This window comes from Daphnia pulicaria, chromosome 3, assembly GCF_021234035.1.
Source record: "Daphnia pulicaria isolate SC F1-1A chromosome 3, SC_F0-13Bv2, whole genome shotgun sequence".
In the NCBI taxonomy this organism is placed as follows: Eukaryota; Metazoa; Arthropoda; class Branchiopoda; order Diplostraca; family Daphniidae; genus Daphnia; species Daphnia pulicaria.
This window is the reverse complement of record NC_060915.1, coordinates 11532985-11556066: the sequence shown is the minus strand read 5'-3', so window position 1 is coordinate 11556066 and position 23082 is coordinate 11532985. Positions and strand designations below refer to the sequence as shown.

Below are 23082 nucleotides of genomic sequence, written 5' to 3'. Positions count from 1 at the left end.
GCGCTGTTGCCCGGGTTACTTACACAGATGCCATAGAAAAGGCACATGAACGAATATCACGCCTTCTCCTCATTGTAGAAGTTATTATCTTGGGGATTTCGTCTGTTGTGATGCTGCGTGATGGCTTCATGGTGAAATTTGGCAGGGCAAATGTTACGTGAGTATCAAAGTTATTTGTTAACTTTGTTTGTTAGTTCTTTCAATTCATTGTACATTACATTTCAAAGTGTCACCGAACTTCAGCGAACAATTGTTTTCATATTTACTTTTAAACGTTTGAAGTTTGAGCAAGAGCAAAGCTCACTTATTAGATTTTTTATAATGGATGTTTTTTTTCTACTTCCGATTTTCTCATTTCTGTCAGTAGTTCAGTAAATATTGATATTCATCTGACTCATAAAATAACCACATATTCGTGATTTGTGGTAAATAAGCGTCGTGTAAAATAAAAGTAAATAAAGTAATATGCGTCAAAATTTGTGGTAAAGTTCATGTTTTTTTTGTACGTACGCGTACTTCCGGTTTCGAGAATTATCCCTGATCAGGAAAATTCTCGATTTTGACCAAATTCTCGATTTCGTTTAAAATACACTTCATCGAACCAAATTTCACGTAGATCACGAATATTTGGTTTATTTGGTCGGAAGCTCAATGGTTGAGGCGTTATCGCTTACTTCCGGTATACTTCCAAAAATTTGCATAAAACTAGCAAGTGAGGTTTGTTCTCTGCACAATTCTAAAGACTCCTTGCCAGTTTAAGCAAACTGAAATAGTCATTTTGATTACTTTTGTGACTATCTAAGGCCGGTCCTTTAGATAGTGAGTTTAGACGTGTCGAATAGATGGCGTGAAAGAAAAGAATATTATGTTGTCAGATATGGGCTTACGGGCTTACGGCAGCTCGTTGTCCAAAGTTCAGTGGTTCAGCAGCTACAACAGTTCTTTTCTTCGAAAATTATAAATGAATTCGTCTGTAAATTGGATAGATTTTGTGTTCAATTTGTTTGACATGTGTTCTTTTCTGTTATTTATGTGTTTAATAACTTCAGTATTTCTCATTAATTTTTCCATGAGAAGATGTGAAAGGAGTAAGATGCAGCCTTTTACTGTCAACTATTGTGTTAAAAATCCTGGTATCATCATACTCAATATGTCATCCAAATGACAGAGGTGGTGAGTGGTGACAGAATCAACACTAGCTTTAGTACAGATTTTGCTGGAACATATATTATTCTTTTTTTTTATTAGGATTCATCAGAAATATTGGCTGATTCTATTGGACTTGCTAGATCGTTTTATCCCTAGAATGGACCAATCTTTCATTCAATCTTCTAGAGAACCTTGGATAACTGATTGGTGGTTTTGTGTGTAAGTTTATTTGTCATGTCACTGAACTTTCTTTGTTGCAGTCTAATAATGTGTATTCAAATTATCGATCTGCCCTCACATCTATCTAAACATGTTTAAAAGACTCTTTCAACTGTACACTGATTACTTGTTTCATTATTCTTTTAGATCATCTATGTCAAGCACATTGTTGACAACTAATTATAAAGAAGGTGACTTAATTTTCTTGTTTTTTATTTACAGGTTTTAAACTATAGGTATCTAAATTTGCACGACGTCCTTCAACGTTCTTGGACTGACGTCAGTCAGTCAGCAAGGTAGGTTACCTTGTTTGGTAACCTGTTGGCTGCTTTCCTTGAATCTCCATTTTTACTTCTTTAAGCTTGATTTGAGGTATTGCTTTCTGTCGCTCAAATATTGTCGAAAATTATTGTCAAATTAATAAATGTTCATTCTGCCTACAGGGTAACTCCTTCACTACTTATCATGGACTTCATCCATTGGTGATGCTGTAATTCAGCAAGACTGAAAAATTGTTTAGTCAGATAAAACAAGTGCATATCTGGGTTCCCTTCTTTTCTGTGGCCCCGTTTCCCTAACTAACCACTAACCAACGCCCGCCGGTGGTCACTCACCCGCTGTGAAACCAGGAGGAGGGGAGGGCTCTGGTCGAACGGGGACTTGGAAGGCGCATGATCCAACGAAAACTTTTAGAGGGTCATGAGTCTAACCCGGAAGCCTAGTATGACTAATCGCTCCCCAGTAAAACTTGCCTCGCACTCTTCTCTCCTCTTCCATTTCCAGGTAATCTCCCTGGATCTACGCCGACACTGCATGTGCGAGTTTTAGCAAACAATCCGCCACCCAATTTGACAAAAAGTGATAGTTTGTTTTCATCGAAATTGCGTCAGGCGGTTAACAAATTTCTAGTTCAACAATCTCACGTAGAAATTTGCATCTAGTCTCCTGGTGCAAATTGCGATTCTTTAAGCTTGATTAATTTAGGTGATGTGTTAAAAGAAATTGTGAGTAGCTAAAAAATTTGATTAATCCACTTTTTCTGATAATTTTGGTTTTAGATCACTTAGTTGTTTTTAGATTTTCTTGTAATGTATCTTCAAAATATTCTGAAAAAGCGAATCAGTTCAATTTATTGGCTACTCACAATTTGTTTAACACATCTCCTAAACAATCAAACTTGAAGAATCGCAAAGTGCACCAGTAGACTAGATGCAAATTTCTACATGCGACTGTTGAACTAGAAATCTTTTTAACCACAAACTATCACTTTTTGTCAAATTGGGTGGCGGATTGCTTGCTAATAAGCCTCGCACAATAAAAATTGTCTAGAACCGGACGCTCTGTTTAATGAATTGTTCATTTTGTATATGTTCCTGGAGATTTTTAATTTATAAATTTTTTAATGTTTAATAATTTGTTTATTTTAATATATATATGAATACAAGCATACAACAATTGTGACTATTGGATGTTGGAGATTGTAGGGTTTGAGGAATGGATGTGGGATTTGATGTTGGTGTTAATGGAGTTTGAGGAATGGATGTGTAAGTGGAAAATGTTATATGGGTTAATAACAGATTTTATCACCGATCAATCAACAGTGCTGCATATTCTTTAAAAAATATACCTCACTTCTTTTAGTAAATCATAACCAAATATCCCACCCCTACTTATTCCCCAATCTCGGACATGTTTATTATTTGTTTGACATAAACCTCCCGGTATTACTTTTTTGGTTCCTTCTCAATACATAAAAGGTAAACTGCACAGACACGAATAACAATTAAACACAATACTAGATGTAACTTCCGTAGCACAAAACCAGCACCTTGGATGTACAAGGAACAGCAACTGGAAGCAGATATCTTTCTCCACCATAAGCTGCAACAACACACCACATTGGACAGGAACAGCAACTTGATGCAGATATCTTTCACCACCATAGGCTGCAAAAACACACCACATTGGACAGCAACACCACTGTTATATAAACATGAACCTATAACCCAAATAAAATTAATCTTCATCATCATTGGAAATCCTGTAGGAAACTAAAACCAATATGCTACATCATATCACTTCAAATATTCAACCCAAATATTATATGGCAATATTAACTTATACCTATCATTGAAACTCAAATTTACATGAAACTAGACAACTCATTTAAGATTTAAATACAAATTCATTTAAACTTTAAAGAATACTCTACAGTGGAACAAATAAACAAAACCTCTTTCGGTATCTGCCTTTCTTGCTTACAACAAACTTCCCTTTAAAAAATCCATAACAGAACACATGACTGAAGGAAATAGCTGTTGACTTGACAAAATCCCAAAATGTTAAAACTAACCAATGGATGCAAAGTTTGATCACATTTAAAATTGTAAAATCTAAACTGGATAAGATTGTCACCTTCAAATAGTGTATGCGTTCATGATGTTTGCAACAAAGGTAAATGAGAACTCCACGAAACCTGCATAATTAGATGCAAGTCCTAGACTGGATGGCGGAAGCTCCTTATATTAAAAGATGCCTGCAATCAAACATTACAAATGTCATGATCAAAATTTCAGTCAGTTTAACCAGTGATTTTACCATTCGGATCTTTCCACATGTAAAATGTTACTCAGCTTCTGGTTCTGGATGTGGTGGACAGCATGTTTCCAATTCATTAAGCATCAAAATTCATATATAGATAGAAAATTACATTTAACACAGGCAGCTTTCAGGGCACTTTCACTGCACGACAATTTAATCGAATCAATACCAAGAATAATAGCGAGATCACCAACCGCCAACCCGAACTAACTAAAACCCATCACAAATTTTAAGAAATGCCTAGCAACTCGTGGACTTCTTCCTTGCGATGAATGACAGGTGCCATCTTGGATTTGCGACATTGCCATATCGAAAAAACACAATTGCCATTACAGCAACGTCCGCTAGATGGCAGCATGACTCCTTTACTTCATGGTAGCAGCGCTCAGTCTTACTCAGATTTGAAAAATCGTGACCTAAATATCAGGAAACTTACAAGTTATAAGTTACAACTTACAAGAAACAAAATCATGTATAAATCACACTGAGAATTCTAGCATGCGTGATCAGATTATCAGTTCAAATGGGAATTATAAGCTGGATTACCACTTTACCAGTAAATTGAATTGATAGTTAGACAATCTATTTATTTTAACTGAAAGACAAGACTGGAAAACATTAACAAATAGTTTTAAAACTTTACTGATATAACCTACCCTAAAACCTTTTAATGCTCTCCTAACAACAATGTGAATGTTGATGCCAAATTATGATCTTTATTGAAGAAAATGACCCTGTAACAGGAACAATAATTTCTTTTGTCTAAAGTATATTTGATTAGACCAAGAGTTAATGACTAATGAAGGGCATGTAGTTACTGGTACTCTATTAAGACAGAAAAAATAATAATAAAGAGATGAAGAAATTAAAAGCTAACTTTCAATTGTTTCAAGGAAAATCTCGATCAAGCAACACCAACGTTATCTAAACACAGTTGGTGAAGTTATAATAAGGTTACCATTTTTGAAGACAGCTGCCAGACACGATAGTTAAATAGGGGCAAACGAAGATTGGGATAAATGCAAAGCAAGTCTACTTGGAAGCTAAGCTTACACTACAGTTTAAAATTATGAGAAAATGCGTTAATTTTGGAATAAGGTTCGGGTAAAGTCCATATAGTCTAACGCGCCCAGCACCGGTTTCCCGGACTTGGAATCGACGTAGGGATTCATACGCGAAACACAATAATCGGCCATCTCTTTCGTGAGGTTCTAAAAAAGTTTTTAAAGTTAGATTTATCTTTCCAGTAATATAAAAAAAAGCACCAGATAAACTTACAGCATATAATTCTTCCTTAGTGACGTAGGGTCTTTCGCCGTTGGTGATGGCACGGAAAGCGTTTTCAATCTCCTCTGAGCTTTGAACGTTTTCAGTTTCTTTGCTAATCATGAATGCCATGTATTCTTGGAGGGATACATATCCGTCACGATTAGGATCGACGATGTCTGGATGATAAGAAATTATTTTTTAATATTTGATACGAACCATGCATTTAAGATAATTGTTTTGTAAACAAAAGTTCACTTACCAACAATGGTCTCGAATTCTGGATCGACCTGCCCTTCCTCTACCATGGGAAGGTCGTATCCAAGTGCACGAAGGCAAGACTTGAATTCTTGGTGATTGAGACGGCCGGTCTTCTCCTTGTCAAAATGCCTAAGAACATAACAAAATAAAAATTTATATTTCATCTTCTTCACTATTGTGAGCCACTTACTTGAACATCATAGAGAATTCCTTAAGCGCGTCTTCGCTAACACCCGACTGATTGCGGGCTTGGATTTGCTGCTCTAAGTTGTGTTGCATGCGCATTCCCAGTTGGTCGAGCTGATCCCATTGCTGAGCCAAGCCAACAGTACTGAAAATGGAAAACATTTAGAAAAAAAAAAAACAAGCGAAAAATTCAAACACTTTAAGTACCTGTGTTCAGTATAACGATTATCAAGAATTAGATGTTCTTCCAAGATAGCTCCAAGGTCTTCAATTTTCTTAAGATCTTGGCGACGGGCTCGGACTTCGGAGGCTTTACGCTGCACGGCAATCAATCGAGTTAGTACTACAAACACTTAATATTATTTTAATGTATGTACCTTTGTTGCTTCAAGCTGTTGTTCCAAGGTTCCAGAACCTTCCATCATGGATGCCCTATTGAAAAATGTTGTTTTTTATTATTCTTTCTTTGTGGGGACTAAGACATGCTTTTCAAAATACACGGGCTGTTAAATTCTCGTGCCAATCAATATACACTGATAATTAGTTTTGGTTAGAGGTTTGATATAAGGTCTATGTTATCGTTAATTTGATCACATTCAACCAATATTGTTATTCTAATAAAAGTGTTTTAGAAGATTCAATCAGATGCAAAAATGTCATAAAAATTCACCCGTCCCAGCCCAGAAGCCTCAGCCTAAACCAGCCATTAAAGGAGAATTTAATAACTTGAAATAATTCGTCGTATTGAGAAGCACCATAAAGGATCGATTACTAAGTGAACGGAAATAGTGTACCTCGTTTCAGTTAACCATTGATGGAAAGCATTCGCGTGGCGTGCAAATTCTTTACGGAGGCGATCGTTATCTTCTTGGCGTTGGGCCTCCTTCAGGAGTTCAGAGTCACGTTCAGATATGATCTTTTGCAAGTTGCGCCAAGTATCTTCAAGGGCTTCCATAGTAAACCATGTATACGGGTTTGGACCGACTTTGAAGCTCTTAATCTCAGCATCTAAGGCCGCCAACGATTCGAAGTCAACTTGGGCTGACGACAAAGAAGCCTATATATAATACATCGAAAGAAATAACGGTTACACAAATGTATAAAATATCATTGAAACCAATAATTTTAACCTGAAATTGGGCGTGCGCCTCTCGAAGAGCACGAATCTCTTCAATAGAATTGCAGCGAACTGGATCAGTAAGATCTTCTTCAGCATTTTCAAACCACGAGTTAAAAGCTGATGCCTTCTTCGCAAAGGTAAGATAAAGCTCTTCAATCTGTCTGAATTGATCCTGCATGCGGAGCAAACGTTGTTTGCGCGAGTTGGATGCTCCTAAAAGTGAATTCCAGCGGGATATGACATCCCCGTGACGATTCAAAATTGTTGCTGTCTGATCATGACCGGCGCTCACTAATTGATCTTTTAGAGTTGTGATGTTTTGAATGCCTTCTTGCTCAAAAGCGTGCAAACCTTTTTTCAACGCAAAAACAACAAATGTTATTATCTTGTGAAACTTAAAAGTAGCTAAAGAGTGACTTTACCTGCATCGAAGGTTTCTTGTTTTGTCAAAAGAGTTTGAACTGAAGAAAGATCGCGTCCGAAATCCTCTGATCGTACGTGATTTTCTTTGTCAGCAATCCAAGATTCGACTACGTCGGCCTTCCACATGAACTGCAAATATGCCGCGTTGTCTAGCAAACGACCCTTTCTACGCTTAGCAATGGATCCGAGAGTATCTAGCTTGTCCTTTTACAATAAAATATAGGAAACAATTAGTTGGGTGACTAGTTAGTCTACAAGTTAATAAAAACGTACCTGCAACTGTTGACAGCGTTGACCGACTGAAGTAGAATGATGATTTCCATCCCGGATAAGACTATTACCAGCGTCACATATTTCGTTGCATCGATCACGATGGACGGCAAGGTCAGTCTCGAAAGCGTCGTGCTTCTTCAGTAAACCTTGGACAGCGGCCATGTTGTCACCGAAATCTTCGACGGAGAGCAATTGCTGCTTTTCGCTAATCCAAGCCTCCTCTTCCTCAACTTTAGCCAAAAACTGTTGATATGTCAACGACTCCTCCAGTTTTGTGCCACGGGTAGCTGCCATCAATTTTAGTTCGTCCCATGCCTGCAAGTATAAATCATTATTTTCGAATCCATTTTTTTTTAACGCATTCATTTAATAGATTTATAGGTACGTGGTACCAACTAAACTTAAGTAAAGTAAAACTTAAGTACCAACCTGATTAAGCATTCGAAGACGCTGCTCGATCTCTGGCACTCCCAGATTAGAGACGTTCATCAACTGCTGACCAGCATCTTGAACAGCTTGAATTGCTGGTTCGTGAGAAGCCAGCTCAGATTCCAGACGTTTGTGCTTCTTCTTCAAATTTTGAACACCAGTTAAATCGCGGCCATAATCGTCGGATGCGACCAATAATTTCTTTTCTTTGATCCAAGACTCTTCATCCGCAATGTCACGGAAGAACTGATGTAGAGTCATCGCCTCGTTCAATCGTGCTTGACGATGAGCGGCCAAATTCTTAATACGTTCATATCGTTCGTTGATGGATTGGCGTTTCTCCTAATTAACAAAACAATAAAAACATTAGTACAATTCACACCTGATGAGCGTACAACACAAATTTACTTGAATGGCTGCAGCGTCAAACTGTCCGCTTTCGATCAAGGAATCGGCTTGATCGTTCATATCTTTAATGCGATCTTCATGGGCCTAGTGAAAAATAGTAAATTAAAATTAGTATTCGAAATGGCAACTGAAGGATATTGAACATGAAATACCAAGATGTCAGCATCAACAAGTTGATGCTTCTTCATTAGGTTCTGTACTGAAGCCAAATCTTTGCCAGCATCTTCGGAAGTCAGCAGAGACTCGACTTCTCCTAACCAGAAATCAAGATCTTTAACAGCAGCGATGTAAGTGCGTTGTTTGTTAGCTTCTTTAAGTTTCATCGATTTCTCGGCTGTTTTGTGCGTTAGGAATTCCCATTGATCGGCGATGGAAACCAAACGGCTTTGAACGGCTTCTTCGGATCCAGCACACTGATGCTTGTCAATCAGGTTTTGGCCCATGGCAAGAACAGCCTACGAAGAAAAGGGCAAATGTCAATACAAATCCGACATAAGCTTTTTATTTAGTGAAATTTACCTGAATTCGATCAGCATTAGCAGCTAACTCGGCTTCAAAAGCTTGATGTTTTTGGTGCTTCGATTGGATATTAGCAGGATCACGGTAGCTTTCTTCCGTGGCTAATTGCAGTTTTTCTGCCATCCAGTTTTCAACCTAAATAACGTAATCAATTGCATGTATTACACGTAACTTAAAGAATATCTTAATTTTTTGTCTACCTCGTCAGCATCACGAGAGAACTGTTGCAGTGTTTGCGATTCCCCAAGCTTGGAGCGTTTCTCAATCAAGGCTTCCTTCAAGTTACTCCATCGGTCCAAGACTTGGACCTTTTTGCCATCAATGGCATTACTAGCGTAGTGTTCAGCAGCAACCAATTGATCGGCAAATGTAGCAAGAGCTGTAAATGCGTTACAGACGGAGAATCAGGGACTGAAAATTCGAAATCTCACATTTAAAAATTTACCGGCAATTTTTTCCTCTTGAGCGTTGATAGCTTTATCGAAATCTTCATGTTTCTTGATGAGAGCTTCCACGTTGTCTCCTTGACTATCCAATTCCTCAGCAGCAAGGAAAGCTTCACGGGCTGACATCCAGTTTTCAGCTTGTTCGCAATCGCGATAGAACAGTTGCAGTTCCAAGCACTGATCCAGCTCCATACGACGAGCGATCCAAGCTCTTCATAAATAAATTCCAATTACGCCATTAGAACATTGCACTCTTCTTCATTAAAAATTTTAAAAAGGTTGAAATTACTTCTCAAGTTCTTGGCGTGCAACATTCATATTCTCCAATTTTTCCTGGACTTCTGGGGAAGCATAATGGTTAGACTGCAAAAGATGCTGCCCGAACAACTCGAACGCTTGAAAGGTCCCTGCCCTAGCATCAATTTCGGTACGGTGCTCCTGCAAAATTTACCAATAAAAAGTTAAATTTTGATAGCATACGACTCAAGCAACCCATGGAAAAATCCATGCTTGTTATCTAATTACGAGCTGGGTTAATTGTGGTATAGACTCTGATTTTCTGTTGGCCCTGAAATGTTTGTTAATCACAACGACAATGTCGTGCATCAATTCACACGTAAAAAAAGGAACAGACAAACAAAACGTAGTGTTAGAAGGGTGTAACAATTCTTTTGACCCTAAACGCAACATGCCGCTCTGACCTGCGGAATACCGTAGTGGGCATCGATTTCGTTCCGATAATTCTAAAAATCCCAATTTAATCAGTAAACCTTGCTTATTTTTAAAACAAAACTGAACGCGACTTAATTCAAGAAATGCAAAGAGATCACAAACCTGATGGCGTTCCAGAAGTGCTTCAGCTCCCGTAACATCTGATGCCAATTCGTCTGACGCAACCAGCCCCATCATCGATTGTATCCAAGCAGTCAAGTCGCGATAATCGCTCAAGAAACGCTGCAGATCGTACGAGTCCAGCAGTTTCTCCTTTCGTGCGTTTGCTTTGGCAGTCAACTGGGTCCATTCATCATGAATTTCTTCTTGTTTTGAATGGATGGTATCAGCCGAATCGGGGTGTCCCTGCACCAGGCGAGCGGCAGCTTCATCCAATTGGCGAATCTGAAAAATTTTGAAAGCACGGTTAGAATATAATGAACAAACATGTCGCAAGGTGTGTTAATTAATACTTTATCGCCGAGAGCGGCAAGATCTCGCTCTAATCCTTCGTGTTTACGTTGAAGAGCTTGAACACTGCGAAGATCTTTGCCCAGATCATCGTTATTGAGGGCTTCGTCTTTCTCATGAATCCAATCTTTGGTTTCATCAACATCACGATGGAAGCGCTGAACTTCATGAGCCGATCCTAGCTGTTGAGCTCGTTCAGCCGTAAGTTGCTGAATCGATGCCCACTTTCGATTTAAGTCTTCCATTTGAGTCTGAATCTTGAGGGCGGCTTCCGTTTGACCGAGACTCATCAACTGCATGGCAATTTCGTTCATCTCTGCCAAGCGCACTTCGTTGGCTTTCAAATCGGCGTTGAAATCGTCGAATTTCTTTTGCATTACTTCTACTTGTTCCAAATCCTCGCCAACATCTTCGATGTGAGCGTATTGTTCCTATGTATTCACAAAGGTTATGATTCCAGTTTGCAATATTTTGGTACAATAAATTTCAAGCACAACATACCTTATTCTTAATCCACTGCGCAAGTTCAGCTGCTTCGCGAACCAAAACGTACGCTTTGCAAGTTTCCGACAATTTACGTTGGCGTTCGCGAGCCAAAGCCATCAACGATTGATACTGGCTATCAATCTGGACTTGACGTGCAGCAATCGAACTCTGTTCCGCCAAAGCCTGTTGTGAGGCCGACAATCCTGGCTCAATTTTCTTCACGTAGGCAGCCGGAACAAATCCTTGGCGATCGTTTACTTCGACTTTCCACCAATCCTGTAAAAAATAATTTTTTAAAATGTTAATGACGAATAGTTAAAAATGACACGAACAAAAATTACCTTGTTGTTGGAATTCAATAGTGTGAGAACATCTCCTTTGCGCATGGAGACTTCACGGGGTGACTTTTCGGTGTAATCGTACAGTGCAACAACACATTCCTTGCCAGACACATCAGACACGGGTGCTTCTTGCTGAATTTGGTTAGAGAGGAAATAAACAGTTAGTATAAACCTTTACCCTATATAAAAAGCACCATTCTTACCGGACAACTTTGTGCCTGATCTCTAAGGGCTACAATTGTCGATCCAAATGCTTCAAGATCAGACATTAATGCTTCGTGTTTCTTCAGAAGAGCTTCAGACGAATCTTCATCTTTGCCATAATCGATACTTCCCGACAGCGGCTCTTTTTCTTTAATCCAGGATTCGGCTTCGTTTGCATCCGCAAAGTATTGGTGAGCTTGGAGAGAATCTTCCAAATCTTGCTTCCGTTGGAACGCTTTCTCTTTCAAATGAGCCCAATGGTCAGCAAGCGCTTGGATGCGCTTACGTACCTCATCGGCTGCAAAATGACCATCATCAGCCATTTGGAAACCAGCTTGACAAACAGCCAAGACATGGGGCTCATGATTATGCATTTCAGCTAAGACAGCTTGGTGCTTCTTGATCAGATTTTGAACACCAATAAGGTCGCGACCGCGATTGGTTGATGCTGCAATTGGCTCCTTTTCGCGAATCCAAGCTTCTTCGTCTTCCACATCGCGGAAGAGTTGTTGAACGCGAAGAGAATCTAAAAGCCGCTGTTTCCGCAAGCCCATCGGATTTTGCAAGGCATCATAGCGCTCAGTTACACCAGCCTATACAAATACATTACGAAAAGAGAATTAATTATGTAAAACATAAGCAATTTGTGTAAATGTATAGACAATTCACCTGTTTGGTGAGAATACTGTCAACATCAAAGTGTCCAGAGTCGATAAATTGTTGGGCAGCCGATTTAATGGCATCAATACGATCCTGATGAGAAGCCACATCTGCTTCCAATAGCGCATGCTTCTTTTGCAAGTTCTGAACGCTAGTCAAGTCTTTCCCATAGTCCTCGCTCAAAAGCTGGCCTTCTACTTCACTTAGCCAGATCTCCAAATCTTCAACTCCTCGGTTAAATTGCTGCTGTTGGGAGGCCTGGGCCAGTCTAGTTCCCTTGCGTTCGGTGGCAGCTAGAAGGGTTTCCCACAATCGAACAATTTCTTCCAGACGAGCATGAATCCTATCAGTTGCCCAATGATTGCCTTCAATCAATTCTCGACCCACAGCATCAAGTTCTTCAATGCGACTCTTGTTTGCAGTCAATTCTTGCTCAAAAGTCTGGTGTTTCTGGACTTTTCCGTTCAAGTTGGTAGGGTCTAGGTAGCTGTCATCAGTTGCAAACTTCAGTTTCTCGTTAATCCAGCCTTTGGTTTCATCGCAATCTCTTTCAAATTGCTGCAAACGGAAAGAATCCTCTAGCAATACGCGACGTTGGCTGGACTTTTCAAGCAAAGCTCCGCGGCGATCTAACAGAAGGGCACGACGCTGGGCAACGTCTTCAGCAGCATAATGTTGGCCTGATAATGGAAAATTATAAGAAACCATGCTGATGTTATAAATTATTCAAGACTTGAAAATACCTTCGATTAGTTTTGAAGCAAATTCGTCCAAAGCCTTAATTTTCTCTTCCTGCGCCGCCAATGATTTCTCAAAGTCTTCGTGTTTCTTGATTAGCGCTTCGACAGAATCTAAAGAATCACCCAAATCTTCGTTCGACAGGAAAGCCTCTTGTTTAGCCATCCAAGTATCAGCTTGCTCCGTATCGCTTAAAATTGAAGGGAAATTGGAATAGAAGCATTAAAAATGTAACTTTTGGTAGAGCTTACCGATAAAAAAGTTGAAGATCCATGCACTGTTCGTACAAAATCCGTCGCTCTTCCCATAAAGTCAACAAATTTTGTTTCTCGTTGGACAAGGTAATCAGCTTTTCGTTGACTTCCGACGCAGCCCAATGTTCCTTTTCTACTAAGACCTGGCCAGCGTCAGCTGTAGCTCGGAAGCTATCTTCCCTTGCATCAATTTCGCCCTATTCAAGTAATTGTAAAATAAACTTGATGACTATGCAACTTTACTGACGAACAAAATAAACCATACCCTATGTTCTTGATGACGTTCCAGCAAGGCCTCGGCGCCTGCAACATCTTTAGCTAATTCATCAGCAGCGATAATGGCTTTCATGTCATGAATCCATGAGACTAAGTCACGGAAGTCTGACAAGAAGCGGTGCAGGAAGTAAGAATCATCCAAACGACGTTTGCGTTCCTATTTATAAAAGGATCAAACTCAATATAGTAGTCATATTGAAGCAATTTGGCGCATGTTTAGATTACCTTAGCTTTACCAGTTAACCTCTCCCAATTGTTTTCAATCTCTTGATGCTTGGCTTTGATTTGATCTGCATGATCGGGATGAATGCCGCATAAACGAGCAGCTTCTTGGCCTAAAGTCATAACTTTATCTTCCAAAGCTGCTAGATCACGTTCAACACCCTCATGCTTCCGCTGCAGTGTTTGAACACTAGCTAAATCGCGACCGAAATCGTCCGACGACAATACGACATCTTTTTCGGTGATCCAAGCAACTGTTTCATCAGCATCACGATTGAAACGCTGGATTTCGTGAGCGCCAAAAAGTTTTTCTTGACGATTCAATGCCAAAAGTCTCAATCGCTGCCACGATTCTTTAAGTTCCTGTAAATAAAAATGAATAAAGATTCGATTAATTTAAATTCATTAACCAAGTAAGTGATTTTAAATACCTCCTTGCGACGGTTAATAGTATCAACTTCGGGATGGCCGTCTTTGACCAAACGATCAGCAAGTTCCAAGACCTCGGTAACTCGAAATTCTTGCGCTGCCATATCTTTCTGGAATTCGTCAAATTTACGTTGCAATACTTCGACGTGCTCCAAATCTGACCCAAACTCATCAGATGAAACAAAAGCCTCCTAAAAAAGAAACATTTATCAAATCTAAATTCTTAACGAAAACTAGAGTAATGAGCGAACCTTGTCATTAATCCAGAACATAACTTCATCACACTGACGCAAAAACTGCACCAGGACAAGAGCTTGTTGCAATTTCATGCCCTTGTCAGCCAGACGGGATAGAAGCAATTCCCATAAACGATGAAGCTCTTCCAAACGTTTCTGAATTACGTCCGCTGAAAAATGGCCTTCATTTATCATTTCAAGTCCAATATTGTCAAGACTGACAATAGCATTGCTGTGTGCAGCAACCTCAGCCTCAAATGCTTGATGTTTCTGAATTTTGGCTTGAAGATTGGTAGGATCCCTGTAACTTTCATCTGAGGCAGCTTGAAGCTTCTCAAAAATCCAAGATTCCAATTCATCAGCATCTCGCTTGAAGTATTGGAAACGACGAGAGTCTTCCAACTTGTCACGCTTGGCTCTAGCATCTGATTTAAATTGAGAGTAGCGAGACAAGACTTGATCTCGTCTCTCTTGGATATCTTCAGCTGTCTCAAGAATCCTCACTTCTTTCGGAGCTATGGTCTGCTCCATGTTGCTGGTAGACTTTCTGAAATGAAAAAAAAAATTTACATTGTAGCACTGTCATATGTGAAAGTGATAAGAACTAGCACAAGACACTTTGGTTATCTCCACAGCTATTCAGATAAGATAAGTTTAAATCAAAAGGAAAAAAAGCAGTATACATTTATCAATTCAAATTGTTCACATGAAATTCCTTGAGCCTTGAGAATTTAAATTAACGAACATCTTTTAAAATAACATATCCGGTTGTGGTATGGGTGGGGCAGGGAACGATCAAACAAAACGCCAGCCCGAGTAATTGTTGTTACTGTGGGCATGTAAATGCAGCTGTTTTTAGTGAAAATTGAGTTCTACAACTTCGGGATTCAATTCAGATGATACACAACTTCTTACTTCTTACTTCAAACTCACCTTCAGTTAAAGTTTAGTATTCCCAATACACTTTTTTGGCGTTCCCCGGTCAAGAATAACACTGTAAGAAGCGTTCGTTCAACTTCAACTGCAGACAACTGCTTGTTCTGTATAGTTAACCACACCTACAACAAAATGGCCGAAGGCTACATAAGTGAGGGGGGAGAGAGCTGACTTGCGCAGAGATGACTTGCGTTGATTACTTCATATCCTTATCGCAAAATATGTTTAAAATGTTGGTTGATTGAAATAAAACATGATTTTTCCATACTTATTATTAAATAGTAGAGTTCACAAGTATTCATGATTAAAATTTTAAAAATTTATTTCATTTCTTAAAAGCGCACTCTATAGGTGCATACTTGTCTGCTGATGTAGTGGAATGCGTCAACAGCTAAAAATAAACCGCGATTGTGCTTATTTTTGTACAGTTTTTATGCTCGTCCGTCTTGTTTTTGACATCACTCTCATGGCGACTCTCAAACTTTGAATGTCGGTTTTAACAAGACTAAGAGTCAAATAATTTTTTTTTTTAAATATGATTAAATATTACTCCATATGAAAATTAATTTTAAAGAGTTGAATAGTTCACACGATACTTCGAAAATTAAATATAAAATCAACTGGGACTATTTTAGCAGGGGAAATTTCCCGACTCCATGTAAAACAAAAATCGAAGAAAAGTACACAGTGTTAGTGATACTAGCGGATAATCATAACGACGCAAACACGACTATATAGAATTAAAATATAATATGGCTTCATGACTGCATCGCTGGAATGACGATTATTACACCCTCTATATGCCGGTCGATGCCGGGTCCCGTCTTATCCCGACTTCCTACTTAAAGGCACTTCCACATTAACGTCTCTTCCGGCCCCGCCATACCATATAGATAGTTAACGTCTCCACCAGCATAAGGGAACATCAAGCACCAGGCTAAATATTTTGATAAAGTTGAGGTAATTTTATTCAAAAAGAAAGTTTAATAACAACTAACAAGCAACTGTCTTTTTGAATAACTTTTACAAATTATAAATTTTTCCATATCATCTCTATTATACTTTTCCGTATTAGTTCTTACTGCAAAAACTTAAGTATCGTCACAGCGACGATATTTTTATCCGTGCTCTTTAGGGAACAATCTGGATCCCAAGATCTAAATATTCCCATTGAAAATGCAAGGTCAATGACCACTTTCTGACCTTCTGTCTATATGCATCCGTCAAACTAAACCTCGGAGGACGAATAGTTAGTTCTTGTCTTCTGGTCCCCAGCCTAACTTCTGGTAGGAGGCGCAAAGAGGACCTTAACATCGAAATCTTGCGGTCTTTCCTTTGACCTTAACCATATTTCTTTTTCATTTGTATGACCTTGCTTTTCCCTATAAATTACTTGCGATGCACACACACATTGCCAGTCTACATTCTGTAGTTCATCGAGTAGCCAGATAAAGTAGACTACTCGATGAACAACAGAAAAGGGCCACGACAAGTAATTTCCATCTATTTATGTATGAATAAGATGAAATTACTCGTTTCGAAAAAATTTACTGATGTGGTTTTTATCCAAGTTTTAAGCTACGTTACATAGCGTCTGGGCTACCGCATTAGAACAGGATTACCACGATACTTTTTTTTCACTAAGAGAGGAAGTATCGTTGTAATTTTAAATCGTGTTTTTTTAATTCAAATCCATCAGCTATAGTTCAAATTTTAAAAGGATATGGAAAAAGTCTTTCAACTTCCCGTACGATCAAACCCGATTCGGTAATTTTAAAAAATGGCACAGAGACATAACTAGTCCTAAAAGAAGTAATCTGGGCAAATTAAACGCCATAGTTTGGCAAATAGGTGAACATTCGTTTTTCTGTCTGAATCGATGGGCAATCGGCCCAACGAAAGGGAGGGTTACATTATAGTAATCAAATGACACAGAGACATCACTAGTCCAAGACTAGCGAGACGACTAGTAGACTAAAACTTTTTAAAGTTTGGTGAAAAGTTAATTCAGATTTCCTTTCCTCACGTTATCAACACTGACACACAGTCCTTGAATTCAAGCATTCGCGGCTTGAAAGAACAGAAATTAAGTTTAAAACCAATCAAGGTTTAGTTTTCAAGAACCATTTGAATTCCTTTCTTTGTAACTAAGGTGTAAAGTATTTAGTTGCATTGCTCTAAATTATCAACACTGACACACAGCCCTTGAATTCCAGCATTTTGCTCGAAAGAAAAGGAAAATTAAGACAATTGGGGGTGGGCGGGATGGGCGTAAATCACAAACGAGAAAAGGTCAATCGAGGAATAACTATTATATACAAGTGTATTAACTCGTATGGGATACAGTCAAGCATCCATTTACAATTTTTATAAACAAATCCAGGTTAATTTACAAGTGCCATTTGAATTCCTTTCTTTGTCACTGATCGAGGTGATGCCATAGAAACTCTTTGATTTTCTGCCTCCAAAAATGATCAACACTGACACACAATCCTTGCAAGGATTCATGCTGCTCATCAATTTTCAGATAAAAACAAATCAAGGTTAATTTACAAGTGCCATTTGTATTCCTTTCTTTGTTACTGAGGTGGCAAAGAAAGCACTTGATTTTCAGTCTACAAATGATCAAATCCAAATTTCAGAATTTGTTATAAAAATGCCATTTGAATTCCTTTCTTTGTTACAAAAGACGAAATTAAAAATTAGTTTATCTGCTGGTTCTAGATTATGAACATTGACACACAATCCTTGAATTCCAGTTCATCAAACGTTAAACGGAGAGTAAGAGCAAGTGGGAAGCAGGGGGGAAAGGTGGGGGTTGAACGGCATAAGAAGTGTAGAGAATAACTCGGAGGTTTCACCTTGTATTTAACACTGAACACATACACTTACACAAGGATGAGAAGCAGAGCACGGGGATTGGAAAGGGAGAATAGAGAGGGAGAGTTGCAAGGGAGAATAGAGAGGAAGGATGGAGAGGGAGAACAGCAAGGGAGAACGGCGAGGGAGAATAGCCGCTGGCTGGCGGAGGAGACCGCGTGACGCGAGTGAGTGGTCGACGAGCGACTGCTGCTGCTGCTGCTGACACGACTGGCTGACTGACGGACTGCTACTGACTCCCGACCGGCTGACTGGCTATCGAAGATGTCGTGGCTGCTGGGTTATATACCCAAGCGTAGTCGGTGCAATTTAGAGATAGCTCTAAATTGCACGGTCGTTCTTGTAGATTGCATGAGGGGAAAAGGTACCCCGAAAGGTCTGGCAGGAGGGTAATAGGAATATGTATGGGTAATAATGAAGGTGAGCGATGGGGTCTGACTCGGCAGAGTCAGGATTGTTTGGATATCTAGTTATAGATAGGTAAGGGAAGCTGAGGTTGCGGAAAAGGGAAAGCGATGTGGGAGGAGAAGATCAATACATTGAAATACATCACATATACATTACATACTTCCCCCCTCTGAAAGTCTCGTCCTCGAGGCTTCCAAAGGTTGGAGTAGCAATTTGTTATAAAAGTACGGCCATTTTTGGGATTTCTCTCGTATTCTAATGTACTTTTCCATGCGGGATTGGCGAAGCTGGAGCGCTTGATTTTCTTCAATAATCTTTTCGTTCTCGGCGAGTAGATGCTGGTCCGCGCTGACTTGTAGGTCGTTGATGCCGTATCCTTTTCTGGCGAAAATCGGTTTGTAGAAGACATCTACGGCTGTTTCCACAAAATATAAAAAGCGGGCGTCGTGTTGCGTGTATTCCGTGCAATACCGTCCGTATCGCGGGTAGTCCTCTGCGAGGATGGTTAGAGATGTTGGGGGCTTCCACTTGTTGGTTTTTACGAGATGATAAGTTGAATGTAGTAGTTCTGATGGTTTTGTCAGAACTGGAACTTTATGATGATTGGGAATTTCTACCCAATCTTCAATAAAGTTTGACATGTAGATTTCAAATAACTCGCGCGCCTCTAGTTCGAGGGGGCGCTTGAGGAATGGCTCCGCGGCGTCTTGAAAGTTGATCAGATGTAAACGCTTTGCAACTTTTCTGTTGTAAGTGTTGAATCTGGGGATTGTTGAGTGTGAGTGGCACGTATTTGGGAAACTGGGGAAGTTAACTGGATGAGACATGATGTAGGACTGAGCGTAAAGCGGGGGAAATACTGGGAATTTTCATATATAAAGCGTGACGAAAGTTTTTTTTTTTTTTTGCTTTTTGCTTTTATTACGGCTGGGGGAATAGGGTGGCGGTGACAATCGATAAAAGGGGGCGGCTTTTATAAAAAAGGGAAGCGGCTAGGTTAAAAGTGAGAAGCGGGGTAGTGAATGAAATAAAGCGGCTATTTTTCGGAAGTTGAAAAATCTTTTTGACTACGTATTTCGGAATTTCTTTTGAAGGATAAAAGAATTTGGGCTGCTTCGACTGTCTCGGGGGTGTTGGATATTATTTGTTCGACAGTCGGGTTGTGTCTAATAAAATTGGGAAGTTTAGTTGGGTTTATTCCGACATTTATTATTTGGGTGGAAGTGGAATTGCTTGGTATGGGGTCTTCAACTTTTACTTTGTAAACACAACAGCTTTTTTCGGTTTGTGGAATAAACGTAAATAGTTGATGGAATAGGGATTTTAATTAAGAGGGGTGTTGATTTTGACAACCAGTTGGTTCTGGACTACTCGAATTTTGGTTTCTTTATGTTTTGAAATGATAGGTGGGATTGGGTTGACGTGTCATGCTGCATGTCGGTCATTAATTCACCAATCATGTTCATTTGCTCGTTTTCTTTGGAGTGGAAAGAGGTTTCTAGATTGTAAATATTTGGCTTCGATATCAACTTCTTCTTCGAAATGACTTTTTAGGCCAATTGAAGAGATTTTGATATTGGGTTTTGATTGGGGTCCACTTTTGTTTACATATTCGAACGTTTTTACGTTAAGGTTAACAAGACTGTTGCTTCAGGTGCAAGGTCGGAAATTTTTTTTTTTGCACGGGTGAATCCGTCTTTTAGGTTCAAAGCCGCAATTTGGTTTTATGGGCTTCTACTTTTACGGTTGTCTTTTTGCATTGTTGTATGATCATTGTTTGACTGAGGATTCAGATTTAAAATACCAAAGGGAGATTTGATCGGGCAATTAGTGCAGTCCTGTGTTACATTGAATTCTTCAATTTCGCAATTCAATATTTTGTGAGCTTGCGTCGTCATCCAAGAACCTTCGCCTTTGGGAGGGAAATTGAATGAACTTGCATGTCCCGAGACTGACATTTGGTTGCCATCACAAGTCTTATACTGAATCATTTTAATGCATTCTTCAAGTGTAACTAATTGGGGGGTTTCCAAGTAAGTGGTATCAAAAGCACCAAAAAGTAACCGACAATGGTTTTCTCTCGTAACCATTGTCTACACAAATAACCTATATTACTTAAGGGTGGCTCGTTTTTGCTAATAACCTCGTATATGATTTCTACGGTTTCGTCATATTGGGGCTGATTGCAGAAGGTGGGCTCACCTACGTCGAGGATTCCAATGAAAACGGGTTTTTCGCAGTCGCATGCTGTGATTTCCATGCTTCGGGTGGGGATCGGCAAGGACAGCGAAGTTAGGAGAAAAGGAAGAGCGAATAAATTCATCCTGAAAAAACCTTTTGTTTTTTAAGCGTTTAATCCGTATCGGACTGGAGGTTTACTTGAATTCCTAAGATTATAACGAGTTTTCTTAGATCTTGGGGTTGGATCCTCATTTTCTTTATCTGAATCACTATTAATCTCTTGTGAGCTAGTGGTTTCTAGGTTTTGTGTTTCTTGTGTGACAGTGTCTTGTTGTGGAATGGTTTCAGTGTTTGAATTAGTGGTGAATGAATTATCTGGAGTTTAAATAACGGTTTCACGATTTAATCCTTGTAAGTTGGTATCTATGTGATTTTTTTTTCTGATTTTTAGGAGGGAGAAGTTTCATTCGGTTTACATGTACGACTAATTCACTGTTAGCTAGACCAAAATTTTCTGTCTCACGACGTACTGTATAATTTAGAGAACCCATTTTTCTAGTTACGACATAAGGTCCGTCCCATCTAGGAGAGAATTTGGAACGAAGTCTCATGTGGAGGAGTGTGCAAATGTCTTTCATTAGGTTTAGCATAAGATTTCTTTTGAGCAGTAAGTTTTTTTAAAGGGCTACATTCTTAAGTATAACTTTTAAATTTTGGTCTTTCATAGCAACGGCTATCATATATCGGGTTGCATACTCCGATATTACAAGTATGTACCTATTTCCAGCATAGGTTTCGGGAAGCGGCCCTACTATGTCCATTGCAACGCGTTGCCAAAAGAAGGTTGAGGGCTCTAACAGTTGTAGAGTGACTGTCTTCTTTTGTAGGCTTAGCGTCTAGCATAAATTAGTATCATTCTTGGCCAGAAATATTTTTGAGAAATACGTCTGGTGGTTTTTGTTATCCCAAGGTGCCCGCCTAGTATGTGGTCATGGAATCTTTCGATGACTCTATTATTGTTGCCGGTACCCCAATTTTTCTTTGTAAGTATTAATTTTCCTGCTTAGCAGATTCTGTAGACTTCTTATAAATACAATAACGGTCTTTATCTTGTGCAATAATAAATTCTTCTTTACAAAATACCTTTCGTTATTATGCTCACGTATCGCATAGTCGATTTTTCTCCTGATTCTACCGGTATGCGGCTCAACGTGTCCGCGTTTTGGTTTGATTTACCGGGACGGTATCGGATTGTAATATCGTAAGATGCTAGAATCATTTTCCAGCGGGAGAGCTTCCCGTGGATGTAATGATTATCGAGCACTTTGTGGTCTAAATGCGGGTGCCGTGGAAATAAATATGAAAGGTTTAAAATTGCGTATGATTTTGTAAAATTCTTTATCAAACGTGGACCACTTGGATTGGGTATCATTTAAATGCTGGGGGTTATACGTAATTATTTTATCAGTGCCATTTATTTAAACTACTCTGTCCGTATTCGGGGCATCGTTTTTTGATCTGCAGATTCTGTTTTGATGTCCTAAATTGGTGAAGATGTTGGTTTATTTAACGCGTAGTCTATTAATTTCTACCCCAAATTTTATTTTTAGTTAATTCTTTAAACAATGTGCGATTTTCGCAAAATCTTTTATATATCTTTTATATTAGTTCGCAATTCCTAGAAATGTTCGTAACTGGTCTACAATCTTGGGTGCCGGGTATTCGCTTACTGCTTTTACTTTTGGGTTTTATCCTTCGGAAGAAATTATGTGGCCTAAATAGATGATTTCTTTTTGTTTGGCAATTTCGCACTTGTCGGGTTTAATTTTGAGACGTGTTTTGCTTGGGCAGTTTCAAGACTGTGCGTAAATGCGGGATGTGGTTTGATGGTATCGGAGTAGATGATTACTAGTGCAAATTTATTAAGTACTTTATCTAGGATTTGAAACATTAGGCTTTGGAAAGTAGCTTGGGGGTTACAACGACCAAAAGGGGAGTCTGTTAAGCTCATAATGTATTTCGTAGGTAAAAGCTGTCTTTAAATTTGTCTTTTTTTTTTGTTTACTTCTATATGCCAAAATTTGTGGGGATCGTGAAAAAAGAATTTGGCTCCTTTGAGATAACTTAAGAACTGGTCTTTGATTAATGGGATAGGGTAGGGAGGAGTCCAAACGGGAGTTGGATCTGTCAATTCTATTCCATGTAATACTAGAGATGTTTTGCCTAGGTTTAACATTGATTCGGTTAGAAAAATGGTTCGAATGGGGATATGAAAGATGTTAAAAAAAAAATGAAGAGGATTAAATTAATAATTTAAGCGTTTGGTTTAATGCTAGGAAAGAAAAGAAT

General features: G+C 39.0%; 1 protein-coding gene and 3 long non-coding RNA genes across 7 annotated transcripts in view; 2 read left to right on the top strand and 2 right to left on the bottom strand.

Annotated features, from left to right (window-relative positions):
- LOC124328801 overlaps positions 1–3356 on the top strand; it is a 72025-nt gene extending 68669 nt beyond the window's left edge. The window contains exon 3 of the long non-coding RNA XR_006916486.1: positions 3295–3356. This is a non-coding gene — a long non-coding RNA (uncharacterized LOC124328801). The remainder of the gene's footprint in view (positions 1–3294) is intronic.
- On the top strand, positions 821–1974 carry LOC124328793. Its single transcript, XR_006916476.1, has 4 exons — positions 821–1173; positions 1249–1368; positions 1591–1740; positions 1812–1974. It is a non-coding gene; the product is annotated as an uncharacterized LOC124328793 (long non-coding RNA).
- LOC124328790 lies at positions 3108–4113 on the bottom strand. The gene is made up of 3 exons (XR_006916472.1): positions 3967–4113; positions 3784–3904; positions 3108–3367 (listed from the first exon to the last, which is right to left on the bottom strand). It is a non-coding gene; the product is annotated as an uncharacterized LOC124328790 (long non-coding RNA).
- A 608-nt stretch (positions 4114–4721) lies between these two features.
- LOC124328697 (spectrin alpha chain-like) lies at positions 4722–15393 on the bottom strand. Of its 4 annotated transcripts, XM_046787498.1 has the most exons (32): positions 15262–15393; positions 14344–14875; positions 14095–14283; positions 13667–14026; positions 13431–13598; positions 13163–13362; positions 12917–13101; positions 12183–12853; positions 11513–12106; positions 11310–11441; positions 10984–11244; positions 10485–10913; positions 10135–10416; positions 10002–10043; positions 9590–9738; positions 9300–9511; positions 9055–9233; positions 8855–8989; positions 8488–8790; positions 8336–8419; positions 7928–8269; positions 7499–7813; positions 7225–7429; positions 6813–7153; positions 6477–6739; positions 6353–6376; positions 6060–6114; positions 5890–5999; positions 5687–5827; positions 5498–5625; positions 5248–5414; positions 4722–5180 (listed from the first exon to the last, which is right to left on the bottom strand). In XM_046787498.1, exons 2-32 carry the CDS (start codon positions 14857–14859, stop codon positions 5052–5054), a joined length of 7311 nt encoding a protein of 2436 aa, XP_046643454.1. In that variant the 5' UTR covers positions 14860–14875; positions 15262–15393; the 3' UTR covers positions 4722–5051. The 4 variants fall into 4 exon arrangements, with proteins under 4 accessions (XP_046643454.1, XP_046643455.1, XP_046643456.1 ...); XM_046787499.1 differs by lacking the exon at positions 6353–6376; XM_046787500.1 differs by lacking the exon at positions 10002–10043.
- Positions 15394–23082: the final 7689 nt, after the last annotated feature.

What these genes read in the sequence shown, in the direction of transcription:
- LOC124328697 (XM_046787498.1), bottom strand. Translation starts at nt 14,859, where the DNA reads ATGGAGCAGACCATAGCTCCGAAAGAAGTGAGGATTCTTGAGACAGCT. An exon ending in TGCTTCAAAACTAATCGAAG is followed by an intron (nt 12,854 to 12,916) that starts GTATTTTCAAGT and finishes TTCCATTATCAG; the next exon opens with GCCAACATTATGCTGCTGAA. An exon ending in ACAAGAAACCTTCGATGCAG is followed by an intron (nt 7,154 to 7,224) that starts GTAAAGTCACTC and finishes CGTTGAAAAAAG; the next exon opens with GTTTGCACGCTTTTGAGCAA.